A 14,750-nucleotide genomic window follows, 5' to 3' on the forward strand; every position below is an offset into this window, starting at 1 on the left:
TAGTAATCAAAATAGAAAAACTACAATATTTTCCAGTAATGATTGTCATTAAATGTACTTGAAATGTTACGCACTATGTTTACTCATAATTTTGAAAAGTAAAAGGCATTTAATTCATAAAAGATAGTTAAAAGAGCTTTTATAATTAATTTAAAATGGAGTTCTGAATAAAAATCAACTGAACATTTTAGAACAACAAAAAAAGCTTTAAATTGATTTCTATAAATGAAGCTTGCTTCATTATGTATTTGTAATACTTATTTAAATATTCAAACAAGCAAATAATCTATTTCAATATGGATTTTTGTAAGAAACTTACTCAATTTTAGGGAATTTTCTAAAATGTACAAAAACCAGGATTGGCAAAAACCAGTAGACTACTGGAAAATCCACTACAGTTGGTAGCTCTATATTTAGTTATATTTGAATTAAGCACTTTTTACTGAAAAGAACAAATACACAAATACTTAATACTCTTAAAGAAGATCAGAGGCAGACAAAGGCAGGTAGGGGCATACGGGGCAGTTGCCCCGGGCCCCACATCAGAAGGGCAGAGCTTCAAGTGGCAAAACATGGTTTTAGAGCAACAAAAAAGCAAATTTGGAGCAGCAAAACAAATATTTGGAGAATAGTTAATAAATAGAATTAAAACAAGAATTTTTAATTTTGTTCATTAATAACATATCTTATTTTTTACACTTTTTTGAAGGTCCCTGCATTAACAAATTAAGTTGCTTTTTGGTACCTTCCAATGCTGATAAATATTCTGCTATCCTCGACTTAGCCTCAGATAAGAGGATCTGCCCGCTTTCTATAATTGAGGAGTCTTTATTATTTTACCCATCTTTAATATTTTCTTCAGCTGCGGCTGAGAGATCCTGAGAAGCCTTCAATTTTTTTTGCAAATCAATTTCAGCAGCTTTCAATCTGCTTTCCTCGGTTTCAGTGTTTTTCGCTTTCTTTCTTCTCAACCTCTAATCGAGCAGAATATTTTTTAAATGTTGCACGAGCCACTTTAATCATATCTTTGTCAATTTTAAAGTTATTTAAACCTCTATTTTGTTGATATGTGACACAACTTCTCTCAAACTATTAACACTATGCAAATTTAAACTTGCCTTATTGTCAAGTAGCTTTTTGTTCACACTTAAACCTCTTTCAATATCGGCATTCCCATGTGGTACGCACAAAAGAGCTTTGTTATAAGAGGATATTTGACATCAATTGGTGCATATTCATTTGAGTCAGAAGAATAACCTTCTGGTTCCCCATGTAACCTTATCCCTTCATCTAGTAACAAAGATGCCTCTCCAGGTTTTATAATGGATGGGGTTACTGTTGCCAGATATCTTATTGACTTAATAGAAGTTTCTTCCATTCTCATTACAGGATGCAACACTTTAAGATGGTACAGCAAACTATTTTTAAGAAGCAATGCTTTTAAAAATTTTTTTGCGCATGCCAAGTAAAAAGACCAGGCACCTAAATACAATTTTTTTTTCTGAAGAAGATATGGATGTCATCGCTTTTGTGGTATCTAGTTCAACATCCATTAAATTTGAATTTCGCCAAATTTCTGCGTTTTCTACATCCAATGACTTTAAGTCCTTTCCTGACAAACATGAAAAGCAGAACTCTTTAAAAAACGCCCTAACAATGCACCCTTTCATGATACAGCAAGTGAATAAATGGTGTTTCAGTTCGGAAAAGACCTAAAAATTTATTTAATATTGCCGAAATATTTCTTTAAAAAAAAAAAGAGCTTTTGGCAAAAGAAATTTAAATAAATTCAATATTGAGTGGTTCATACTATTGTTCAAATTAATAATGACTTTATTTAATTCTGTAAAAGGTAATTCAAAACTCTAATTAATTTAACTATTATTCAAGGTCATCAAGCGTAATTTTCTTAAAATTTAAATAAATGTTATTTTTAATAGTATATTCAACAAAACATTAACAAGATTAATATTGATAATACCAAATTTATAAAAATATGTAAAGAATTAAGCAAATTAACTAAATGTAAATTAGTGAATGGCCCCTAATAAATTTTTAATAAAATGAACTTTTTTTAAAAAACAAAATATCAGTAGAGAGTAAAAATCAGTCAGTTTTATGTTAGCTTCTTCATTAATTTATCATACGAAGACAAAAAATCTATGTTTCGTAAATCCATTGCTTCCTAGTGCAGAATTCAGCTAAATTTTGGCAATTACGATGGACAAATTTAAATGGTGAAAAATTTAAATACCTCCATAAAGTTCAATTCTTCATTACAGAAGTAGTGAAGCAGAGGGGGGGGGCAGAAAAGGTTTTGCCGCAGGCCCCAATTTGGCTAAGTCGGGCCCTGAAGTAATTCAGTTGGATGAAACATTCAATTACAAACAGACCAAAATATTCCTTAAAATGCTGTTTAGTTGTGGTTAACTAGAACTTTCAATTGTCAAACCTTTGATACCTCAAAAGAAGAGTCAATTCCATTTTGATAAAATAGGAAAATCACATACCTACATGTTTCTTCACAGTGTAATAGTTATTCTTAAAATAATAATAGATCTTGCTGTTGTTAATTTCCAGTATAGTGAATCTTGACCACTAGTGATTTGGTTGAATAGCCTAAGACCGAATAATCGGCCCAATATCAATATTTTTCTTTTAAATAATTAATAAATATATTTTATAAATAAACAAATCTAGTACTATCACAAAATTAGTACTAATAAAATTTAAGCTGACAATTCTTTAAGTAATGAAATCAGAATAAAAAATCACATTTTTTCTGAACTTTCACTCCCTTTTATATTTTTTTTAACAAATTAGACCAAGTAAATAGCTTTTAAGTATTGAATTTTTTTTTATTTGATTGCTTCGAAACTATTTGACTAATTCTGATTTCATTCTAAGTTTGTATTTTGGCCTATAAAATGACATAATTTAAAATGAAGTTAAAATTTGAGTAGCCAACAATTAAAAAACTTTTTCAGCAAATACTCAATCAAATAATAAAAAATAAGAAGTATAATTGATAGCAATTTGTTGCAGAGAGTAGTCTTCAGATAAATGAGTAGCAAACTTTTTTTTGAAAAAATTAAGGACTTCGAAAAATTAAGGACCTTAAAATAGGATGATTGTTTATCATCGAATATACCACCAGTGACAGTTCTTAAAAACATCAACAAATAAAAAACAATTTTATTATAAAGCATGTACTGATATAATTGCATTAATTAACAGGGTTCGCCAAAGTAGGATCAGGTAATTTCTGCAAACCCGGGTTGTGTTTTCTTAAAAAAATATTTTCAGATTGTTAAATGTTAACAACATCTGTGAAACTAAACCATATTCCATTCTTAATCATTTCATTGAAATTGAATTGTAAAATTAAGGGCAGAAATCAAGATTCACAATTTTTTTCATACATTTAAAAAAAGAGCAAATAAAGAAATTTGAGAAAAACATTGAAATAATTATTAACACAAGTTTCTATATTTCGCTGTTAGGCACGCATCACATATTCAGTTGTGGGCCAATTATGCTAAATATTAAGCTATGACAAAAAGTTTGTCTTTCTAAAATTTTCTTCCCTCAATGCATGGTCTCATTCCAGGTGATAAAAGAATGACTTTTCAAAAAAAAAAAAAAATATTTTTGTAAGACTGAAAAATTGTTCCTATCAAGTAATAGTGATGCAGAAAAATTAAGGACTTTTAGAAACCTTGTACCAAAATTAAGTACAGGGTATCTGCTACACTTTAGATTTTCAAATTCATGACTAATTCCAAGAACTTTTCATGACTTAATGAAGCTACTATTTTCTCCGACAAAAACAGAATAATAAATTTAAAAAGTATTATAATAACATTAAAATGATAGGTATAACCAAAACTGTTATATTCTGCATCTTCATATTTATTGATTTTAAATTTTAAAAAAAAAACGGAGTAAAGAAAGAGTTGAAGCAACAAAATAGCTGAAAAAATAATAGCTGAGCAAATTTTTTTTCTTTTGCAGAATTATATTCTAAAGATACTTTTTGCACTCATCATAAAGGAAAGAAATACTCCTGATTTTTCTGTTTTCATTTCGGAATAAAAAAAATTTGCCAATGACTGGCTTGCTCAAACTAGAATTTTAAATTAATAAAATAAAAAATTATAATAATTCTGAAATCACAGAAGTTTAAAAGATACTTCGCTCCAGAAATTATGTTTTTCCTTTCATTTTTTGAAAGAACACCATAATATTTAAAGAACATGATAAAAACTTTTTATATTTTAATAAAATATGACTCTGGGGATTTTGTTACAAATTCGGATATTCGGAACACCATAAAATTGGGGGGGGGGGGATTCCATTTTAAAAATAAAATTTTTCGGCGACCTAAATCCATGATTTTTTTTTTTTTAAAAAATAGTTAAAATCATGACAAATTTTGTTAAATACCGAAATTCAGACTTTCCAGGTGCGCGGATAACCTGTAAGTACTTTTAAGGGCCCTTATTTTCTAAAATAAAAATTAAGCAGTTTTTAAGGACTTTTAAGGACCATGGGAACCCACCCATGAGTATTAGAGTATTCTTTTTTTTCCCTTTGAAAAACACTTTTTACGCATGAATGAGATATTACAAGAGCTAATTAAATTGTATCAATGCTGCAAATAATAATAATAATAATATTACCTCATGAGTGAGGAATATAGATTTCCCTCTGGTGATTTTCAAAACAATCTGGATGTAATCATTATCACGGGTAACATTTATGGTTCGAAAATGACAGTTGAACACTCGGGGAGGAACTTTTACTTTTTTCTCAGCACGTCCTTCCTTTTCTAAAATAATAAACATTTAAAAAAAAAAAAATCTGTATAACATGTCATAGAATAAAATTACTAAAGTTAGAGAAAAATACTGAGTTGGCAAGGTTTAGGACAAAATGGATTAAACCACGGTTTAAACTGTCCTGTCTAAAATCTGCTTGCTCAAAACTTTTTTAACCCGAAAAAAATCCTTTTATTCAAATTATGTCGCAATTAAAAATAAGTATTGTTGAAAATAAAGTTACTTTTTGCACAGGAAAAATGAAGCTAAAGTTTTTGTTTTATTAAAAAAAGTTGATTATTATTTTTAATACTGTATTATTTATCCTTGTGCAAAAACATTATTTAACAGTATTAAAAGCATATTTAGTCATATTTAAAGGTATTCACTTTTGTTGTTCATTGAATTGTGGAGATTCACAAATTATAAATCTTTTCCTATTATATCATTCTAATTTAACAAGTTAAAGCAAATTGTGTAAAAAGTAACAAATATTTATTAATCTATACAATTATTATGTGTAAAATTGTTACGCATATAGAATTAAATTACCTTTTACCAATGTTCAAGGTTTTGGACACTTTAAGACAGTTATAGTCAGTTTAGGACAGTAATATCCACGTGTCCTGTCCAAAATCCCAACACTGGAAAAATATTGCGGTACCTCAATATATTGTGCTTTATTCTATCCCACATTTAAGAACTTTTTTAAATCATAAAAATGTCTTACAATAGAGGATTCCTAAACCTTTCTAAGACGACCCCCCCCCCACAGCAAGATTTAAAAATTTGTCATAATAAATTTTATAATATTAGGACAGATGCAAAATTTATGGAAGCCTATAGTAACTTTAATGTACTACATTTGTTAAATCCCTTTAGTAGTATAACTGTTATTAACCAATCAGTATTACACCCGCTTTTAGAAAAAGAACTAAAAGTGTTCTCTCTTCCAAAGAAGGAACTAAAGTCTTCTTTTTTCAAAAGGGCTATTTTTACACAACGACAACTTTATGTTCATGCTAACAGTATTCTTAAAAAGCACATGCAATATTATTACAGGGTAGAGTCCCTGAAATTGTGCCCCCATGTCTTTTAAAAATAGTAGCTTTTTCAATACAATAACAAACGTATGGAACCGGAGTGGGTGAAATTTGAAATGCAACAAAATTGGAAGCTGGTTCGTTTCCCCGTGATCACTGAAGATATTTGATTTAAGGAAGCCTCTCCTGATATCTTATATTATTTCGATCTACTTCCGTAGCTTGTACAATCTGTTCTTGAAATTTGACAAAGACTCACTAGTCTTTTGGGCACAGGTGTATTCAAGTACTCCGGTGACATATTTTCTAAGGGCATCGCGGGGAGACAGGCCAGGTTCGTTAATTCCATCTTAGAGTCAAACTAACCTCATCGCATTCACGCAACAAGGTGTAGGTAAAAACTATTGCTGATGAAAGTCCTCTCGTTGGTATAATGTGACAGTTTAGACAGAAAAGTACCAACTCAATAACTGTTCACGTTATCTGACTAGGCCTAAAATAATGTTTCATTGCAACTACTGTCGTTAAATTAAGTTATTTAATGTTGGCTGCATGTCATGGCTTATAAGCTTTAGTTGAAGAATAGATAACATAAATTAAATAACGTCATCTCAAAGATGGTTACAATGGGATTCAACCCCATTACCAATACACTACCCATTGTTTGACGGAATGGTGAGATTGTGTGTCCAGGGCTGCCCAAGCTGTTAAAGGACAATAAAACTAAGCAAGGTGCTTTAGTATGGCTGGGTCATGTAATGAGAACGTATTGTAAATAATGGGTACAGAATAAAGCATAACTGAATGTTATAAATAAGTTTATAACATTTATATATAATAATGTTTTGAAAAGCGTTAAAATGAAGAAATTCGAAGTCAGTACCAGAAACTAGTGAACCCTACAAGAGGAAATAATTATAGGCCTAATAGGGGGCCCACAATGTCACCCTACAGGTTACAATGTATGTATATATGTAATAGCCCTAAAATGAAGAAATTCGTAGTCAATATTATGTATTACAATATTGTCCATAATACAAGGTGTTTAAAAAGTTCCGGACCCATTTTGATGTTTAATAATTCATAAAATAATAAAGATTGATTAAAATTAATAACATAAATGGTTAGATAGACTCAAAAAGTTTCATGACCCTTGTCAATGAACTTCCACGTGTGCCCCTTCGTCGCACGGAGAATATCAAGTCGATAGTCAATTTCACGTCAGGTTAGCGGCAAGTATGTCGGCATCCACAGAAGCTATTGCGGTTGTAACTCTGGCTTTTAGGTCATCAATGTTCGACACGATCCTCCTGTAAACATAAAACCAGCGACGTTACATCAGGTGATCTGGGGGGCCAAGGAATTGGATCTCCTCGCCCAATCCATCTTACTGGAAATGGTCATTCAAAGAACTACGAACGATGATAACCCAATGAGGTGGTGCACCATCTTGTTGCAAAAAGACATGTGGCTGAAGCTCTTCTAGTTGTGGAAATACAAAATTTTCCAACATGTCTAAGTATACGACTAATGAGGCCGTCTTTTCTGTAAAAAAGAAAGGCCCAATGACTCGGTCGTGCATTAGTCCACACCACACATTAACCTTTAGGAAGTCCCTTTGTGTCTCCTGGTATTCATGGGGGTTTTCAGATCCCATATGCGTACATTATGGCGATTAACAACGCCAGAAACATGAAAGGATGCTTCATCAGAGAACATTATGCACTTCAGAAAATCAGCACCATTTTCTATCCTTCCTACCATATCTGTTGTAAACCTCTAAAAAAGAAGGGGGCACACGTGGAAGTTCATTGAAAAGAGTGATGAAACTTTTTGAGTCTATATAACCATTTATGTTATTAATTTTAATCTATCTTTATTATTTTATGAGTTATTAAACATCAAAATGGGTCCAGTACTTTATAAACACCCTGTATTCAAATTGGACCACGTATTGTATTACCGTACTGTTTAGTTACCGAGAAAAAGTAACTAAAAACAAAATTCATCAAAAAAGACAATATTTTACAAGCAAATACACTACAGTAGAGAATAAAAGAAAGATAGTAAATATACAAGTACAAAGTAATAGCAATCATATGTGCTCACCTTTAAGACAAGTCTAAATATTTTTAGACGCAAAAATAACTAGTAATGCATATTTTTTCAAAACATATTTTACATTTTTGTTAAAAAAATATAATTGATATGTTTTAAAACTAAATAAATAACAATAAAAACCAAATTGAAGAGAATTTAATTGTTTCAAAGAATAATTTACTTAATATAGCTTAATTAGTAGATTGTATCACTACAAGGATTTAAAATTAAAAAATTAGAACATAAAATGATCATTAATTACCTAAAAAACGTTTTTTATTTTCATATTTCCTAATTCTTTCGTTAGTGCTACCTAAGATAAAAAAAGAAATTAAATCAAATTTTTTATCCATATTTTTTTTCTTCAAATACAATATTAAAGTGTTAATACCAGTTTAAATCTTTCAATTGGAATTTTGAAAGATAAGGAACTAAGTCAACTTGTAGCTGTCTCATACTAAGAGAAGAACCTGAAAAGAATATATAAAAAGCTTAATTCATAAGCTGCAAAAAAATCCAAGTTGTCTAATAAAATACAAATTAAAAAGTTACCAATAATTCATAACCATAAATACCCATTTTAAAAACAAATAAATGTAAATTTTGAATATTTTAGCTGGATCTAGGAATCTAGCATAAAATTCACAAGTCTAAAAAAGTTAAAGCTTTCCAGAAAGATCAATGCTTCCTTATAATGAAAATTAACTCCAGAAATATTTTCTCTGAGAATTTCAAGATATAGTAAGAATATTTTAATAGATTTTGAGCATAATGAAACTTTATTAAAAAAAAATGATGTTATTTATGCCTATACAAATTTCATACCAACTATAATGTCCTGAAGATTTAGTAGCTTTTAAAATGAGCTTTGGTTCCTTTTGAATTGAGGCAGTATGACATAGTATCCGTTTTAGTAGTAGAAAAAATAAAACAATAATTTTTTTTCCAAGAAAAAAAAAACTATTTTCATAGAATTTAATGAATATTTTCAAGCAAGGAAGTATTGATTGTAATATTATGAAAAAAAAAATAACAAAACGACTATTAACCTTCAACCACTCACATAAGTACAGTGAAGTTCAGATATTTTTTATTAAGAGGGACAGCCTTTGGAAGCACTTTGGGTCTATAATTTTTCATTCCTGGAAGGAAAAAAAAAAGGGGGGGGGGTATCTATCAAAATAAAGTTTCGCCTCTAATGTAGAGAGATTTTTGCAACTGCCTTTGCTACAGAGATTTATCTACAGATTATTTATATCTACAGATTATTTATATCTATTTATTTATATCTACAGAGATTTTTGCAATCGCCTTTGCTGGAAGGTAAAACAATAATAATAACAAATAAATTAATAAAACACAAAAAAATGAAAGCAGATGTAAAATTACATAATATTAATTTTGGCAAAGAATCTTCATTTATACCTTAGAAAAACTTTCATAAAACTGAGGTTTGTGCAGTCCTCTTCACCTCCGATTATTCACAGAGAATAAATTGAACATCAGACCTCTAGATGCCAAAGACACCATATAATCATTCATTGTGTCACGACTCTGAAACAAATATATATAAATAATCCTACAGTAATGGAAGAGTTTTTAGTTTTTTCACTTTCAATTTTTGGAATTTTTTTAAAATTTCTCGAGAAATACTTAGAGCATTATTTAGTAACTTCATTTTTTTTTAGTTCATTAAATTTTTCATACTTAGCAATAAAATTTAAAGCTTTCAGAAGTTTGAGACACCAACAATAAATCACAAAAAGAAAAATAGTATTTTTGATCACCCTATGCCAGGAAATCAGTTAAGAAGCTTTTAATTTGTATTGATTATTTTGGTTATCACTATTTATATTATGCTAAATATTTATGGAGATTATAAAAAACTTTTTTCTTTGTCCCATGTTTTTTTGCTGTAACTTTAAAAATATTCTACACAAGTAAACAAAATTTTTAGAGATATTTCAGAATATTTACAAAACTATTGATTTAATATTTTAAAAAACTTCCATAAAAACTGCTTAAGATATGAGTATTTAAAGTAGTTCTTTAATACTGCGCATGCAGAGAAAATTTTTTCAGAATTTGGTAGTGAATTGTATTTGGCAACTAATGAAAATATTCTGATTTGAATATCTTAAAAATTTAAAAAGTTTCAGGCAATTTTCTAAGTAGTTTTTGTACAAAAGTAAGCTCAAAACGATAAGGGTTTTTCTACAAGTTTCATTTTGTATTATGAAACAAGATTTATTAAAAATGTCACCGGCAAAAGCAGATACGGCTTGAAAATTAAATTTGTGAAAAATCCTAATCATTTTGTGATTTTTTTAAAAAAGTACAAAAATTATTTAGAAAATTGGTTGAAACGTTTTAAATTTTTAAGTTTCAATTATTTAAATTTTTTTTTTATCTCTTTTCCTTAGTAGCTAAATACAATTCCTTACAAAATTACAGTATAAAAAAATAACTTTATAAAGTCATATTTTATGCAGTTTTTGTCAAACTTATTTCAAATTTTAAAACTATAATTTTGTAATAAATTTTAAACTGTTCCAAAAAATTTGCTTAATTTTATATAATAATCTTAAAGCTAATAACGTAAAACAAAAACATATATTTTTTATAAAATTGTCCATATTTCCAGAAATATTTAAGCTAAGTTTAGGAAATTTTGTGTTGCTATTTCAAAGTAAAATATCAATCAAAGTAATTGATACAAGTTACAAGCTTAGTTCATAGGATGTTTAAAAATACTTGTTTTCTTTTGTAATTTATTGTCAGTCCCTCAAATCTCTGAAAGCATTAACCTTTATTGCTAAGTAGGAAAAATCGCACAAACTAAACACCTTTAAAGTTAATAAATAGTTTTCTGAGCATTTATTGAGAAATTTTAAAATATGTCAAAAACTGAAAGTGTCTCTACCATTATTTTAGGGTAGTGTGTATATATTAACGAACTAAATCTGATTACTTTTTTAAATGTAGGAAAATATTTAAAAAATAAAAAAGGATTTTATTTATTTTCACATTGAGGTTAATAAAAACATTTACAACAGGAGATGCCTAATTATAACAAAACATCAGTTATCTTGATTAATATTATATGACATACTCTGTAATTGTCATGTTGAAAGATTTCATTGAAAACCAATTTAATCTTTATTATGGTTTTCTATAATCAGCTATATCACTGATTCATAAATTCTCAAGCATGATGCGTTCAATTTGTAATTCATGTCAAAATGAAATGCATTGTGGATAATGTAAATACAAATAACAATGAATTCCTAAATTTGCTAGAATAAAAATCATAATGTGCAATTTGAAAACAATGTGAATGCAAAGCACATAGTATAATTCATAAATTGAAGGAATAAGACTAACTCTGATTATTAGTAACTTACATGAGCAGATGAGTTATTTTTAAATATACAGAGAAATTACAAAGAAGATAGAGTGATAGAAATAAAATGAGTTTCCTTCTGTTATCAGCTGACATGTGACTAATGCAATGTTATGGTGATGGGAGGTCAGAATAAAAAATCCATCTATTTTATAAGTTAAAAATCTCTCTACATTTAAATAAATATAAATTATTTATGGAAAAAAGGAATTTTCAGCTAACTTTTCAAAATTACATAAATGAGTCTAATTGAAAAACCCTCCCCCCCCCAAAAAAAAGAATTGAATAAATAAAGTAAATATTAAGATTAGTTGTTCGTTAAATATTTAGAAATTTTTTTAAAAAAAAGGCAAAGATTATTTAGTCTTCAGACAAAAGAGTACACACATGGCTGAAAGAAATTAGAATTTTTATGTGATTAGCTTTATGATAAGTTCTGATTATGATTTGATATGACATGATTTTTTATGATCAAGATAAGTTTTTCTTTAGAAAATAACGATTAAATTAAAATTTAATAACTCTAAGACCAATATGATGTTTTTTAAAAAGAAGAAAAATGTAATGCATATCATCAGATGAATGAATATGGGACTTTAAGAACTCCTTATTATACTGCTCAGAGATTTTCCTTAACTAAATTAAATAACGCAGGAAAAAAAATTCAATAGAAACAAGTGATTCTAAAATTAGGGAGTGGAGTACTGCAAATAAATCAAATGTCACATGACTTTCAGTAGATTTTTTTTAACAGGAAACATATTGATTAAGAAACAAGAATTTGTCAAGAAAATTTCTACGAAATGGTTTCTTTAATGAACATATAACATTAAAAAAACACCTCAAAAAACTATTGAAATTCTTACATTACTTTCTAAATGAGTAAAGTTAAAATTGAGTAGAGCGTTAGTAATTGTTAATTGAGTAGTAATTGTTAAAGCAAAAATTGAGTAGAAGAAAGTTTGGAAAAGCTAATGGGCACTCCATTGAAATTTAAGCAAATGTAACTATAAAAACAGAGTGATTGGCTTTCAGAAGAGAATTATTTTGGGGGTTATTGTTCTCAAACATTTGTGAACTGAAAGATACATAAGAGCTTTGTTCACTATTTCTCAAAATTTTTAATCATATTATTAGCAGTTTCAAAAAAGATACATACAATCCATGGAGCACTCACATAATCAGCATCACTTAACTAAAGTGCACATTCAAAGTTAGCTTCAATGTTATCAACAAAGGGAATTCTCTTTCAAAAACAAAGTAAGAGATTCTGCAGAAATTGATGTCGTATAAAACACCTAAAAATATACAATACAAGATTATAAAACACCAGTAAATGAATTAAGGCTATAATTATTAAATACAGTCATTACTGCGACCAATACATCTATTTCATAGACACAATGTTATTTTAACGCGGGTTAGAAAATCTGAATTAAACTGTTGATTCCAATATAATATGAAATTTTTGTTTAATTTTTTATAAGAAAATCACATCAAATACAGGTGTTAAACATTTTTGCTCTTTTAAACATTTGGTTTTAAAATAATGAAAATATGAAAGCACTCAGTAGTAGTAAAAATCATAATATTTTCAAAAACAAAAATATCAGATGTTTTCATATATATATGCAACATTTTGGTATATTTTCAATATGAAAGTTAAACTTACTTTTGATAAATGTTGAATTATTCATTCCAATATAACATGGAATTTTTGTTTAATTTTTTGTAAGAAAACTACGTTAAAAACTGGAGTTAAATATTTTTGCTTTTTCAAAGGAAAATTTTTTTCATAGGCAAAAATTCAATGGATAGCAAAAGTTTCATGGAAGTCCACCTATTCTTTTGACATTAGTGCAAATGTACATAGAGCATATTGAATTCCACATGAAAGTACGAAAGAACCATCATTTCTTAAATTAGACGTTGTGGCATAACTACCACTATAAATATTAAATACGAATTCACTATTATATAAGACATGTTAACTTGACTCTATCATGAGGTAACTTTTGATGGATGGCGGTTGACATAGTCTATAAATAAATCCCACATTGGTGACCCGATTCTATTTTGAGGTACCTTTTGATAGATGAAGGTTACCAATAGTCGATAATTAATTCCCCTCAATGGTGAGAAGATGGACGGTCCACATTAAAACAGTTGATTTGCTTAATATAAACTGCTCAAAGAAAAAATAGATCCGGTGAAGTAAATAAAGTCTCCAGGTAATAATCAATGTAGGAAAAAAATATAATGAGCAAAAATGTTATAAATAAATAAACAGCATGAATCAACTAGTGGTATTCGTTCATCGAATTCTATCACAGAAAAAATTCTGGAAGGGGAGTAATGTGGCGTAACTACCACTATAAATATTAAATACCAATTCACTATTATATAAGACATGTTAACTGGACCCTATCATGAGGTACCTTTTGATAGATGACAGTTGACATAGTCTATAAATAAATCCCACAATGTATTCTATGGTAAAAAGGATAGTGGAATTTAAGTTACTCTTCATTATTAAGAATTAAAAATATGTAATGCATTCTTGTGCTGTCTTCTGTGTGTGATACATTAATAACATTAGTACATTTCTTTCATGAATCATATTTTTCAAGTTTAAAAATTGTACTCAATCGTTTTAAAAAGTGTTGTAATAAATAATTTATTTTGGAGATAAATCATGTATTCTTTTTTACTTTATTTTTGCTCAGATTTAAGAGTTTTCTGGACATACGTTATTTAGCGGAAATATATTATAATCAGCATAACGTCATTTGCTTAGAAGATAAATTAAAAATTTAGAAAGGAGTAGATAGAAGAATAAAATTTTTGTCAAAATAAGTTCTGCATTTATGAGTAAATATATACAGTAATTCTATACATCTACAATGCAGCGACTTCTTGCTCAGAAGTGCAATTTAATTTAGACCATGTGGACGGGTCGCCAATTTGAGGGTCAATTTTATAGTTAAGTACAGTATATTATAAGTTAAATATATTCGACTTTAAGCAGCAGATTAGAATCAAAAGCTCAAAAATTTGTGAGTCAAAAAATCAGAATGGGTACCTGTTGGGAGGGAAAAAGCTTACAGATAGAGTATAATACATTGTCTAAAACAAATCTCACACAACAAATGCATTGTATGACACAAAAGATGACATCACATGGGAAAATGGTAACACTAGTACCAATTCGAAATCAAATGTAACAGTGGGAGGTGACAAATCATTTTCATAATACAATAATGACAGTTTGAGCATTTAAATTCTCATATATGCATTAAAAAATTTAATGCTGGTAAAACAAATGAATTATTCACTTCTTATTAGTTCTCATTGTAAATTGTTTAAAAAATTCCATGTTGTTGT

At 28.4% G+C, this 14,750-nt stretch overlaps 1 protein-coding gene across 2 annotated transcripts in view; it reads right to left on the reverse strand.

Annotated features, from left to right (window-relative positions):
• The window catches only part of LOC147806764 (enoyl-CoA delta isomerase 2-like), a 42,814-nt gene that overhangs the window by 14,754 nt on the left and 13,310 nt on the right, over positions 1-14,750 (reverse strand). Inside the window, exons 7-11 of one of the 2 annotated variants that reach the window (XM_087167158.1) lie at positions 12,544-12,664; positions 9,389-9,517; positions 8,355-8,433; positions 8,226-8,276; positions 4,683-4,831 (exon numbers count right to left, since the gene is read on the reverse strand). In XM_087167158.1, the coding sequence (XP_087023284.1) occupies positions 4,683-4,687 (5 nt within the window). In that variant the 5' untranslated portion in view covers positions 4,688-4,831; positions 8,226-8,276; positions 8,355-8,433; positions 9,389-9,517; positions 12,544-12,664. The remainder of the gene's footprint in view (positions 1-4,682; positions 4,832-8,225; positions 8,277-8,354; positions 8,434-9,388; positions 9,518-12,543; positions 12,665-14,750) is intronic. The other variant, XM_087167159.1, reaches the window with a different exon arrangement.

This window comes from Parasteatoda tepidariorum, chromosome 7 (assembly GCF_982258835.1).
Source record: "Parasteatoda tepidariorum strain Cologne lab strain chromosome 7, Ptep-v5.0, whole genome shotgun sequence".
Lineage (NCBI taxonomy): Eukaryota > Metazoa > Arthropoda > Arachnida > Araneae > Theridiidae > Parasteatoda > Parasteatoda tepidariorum.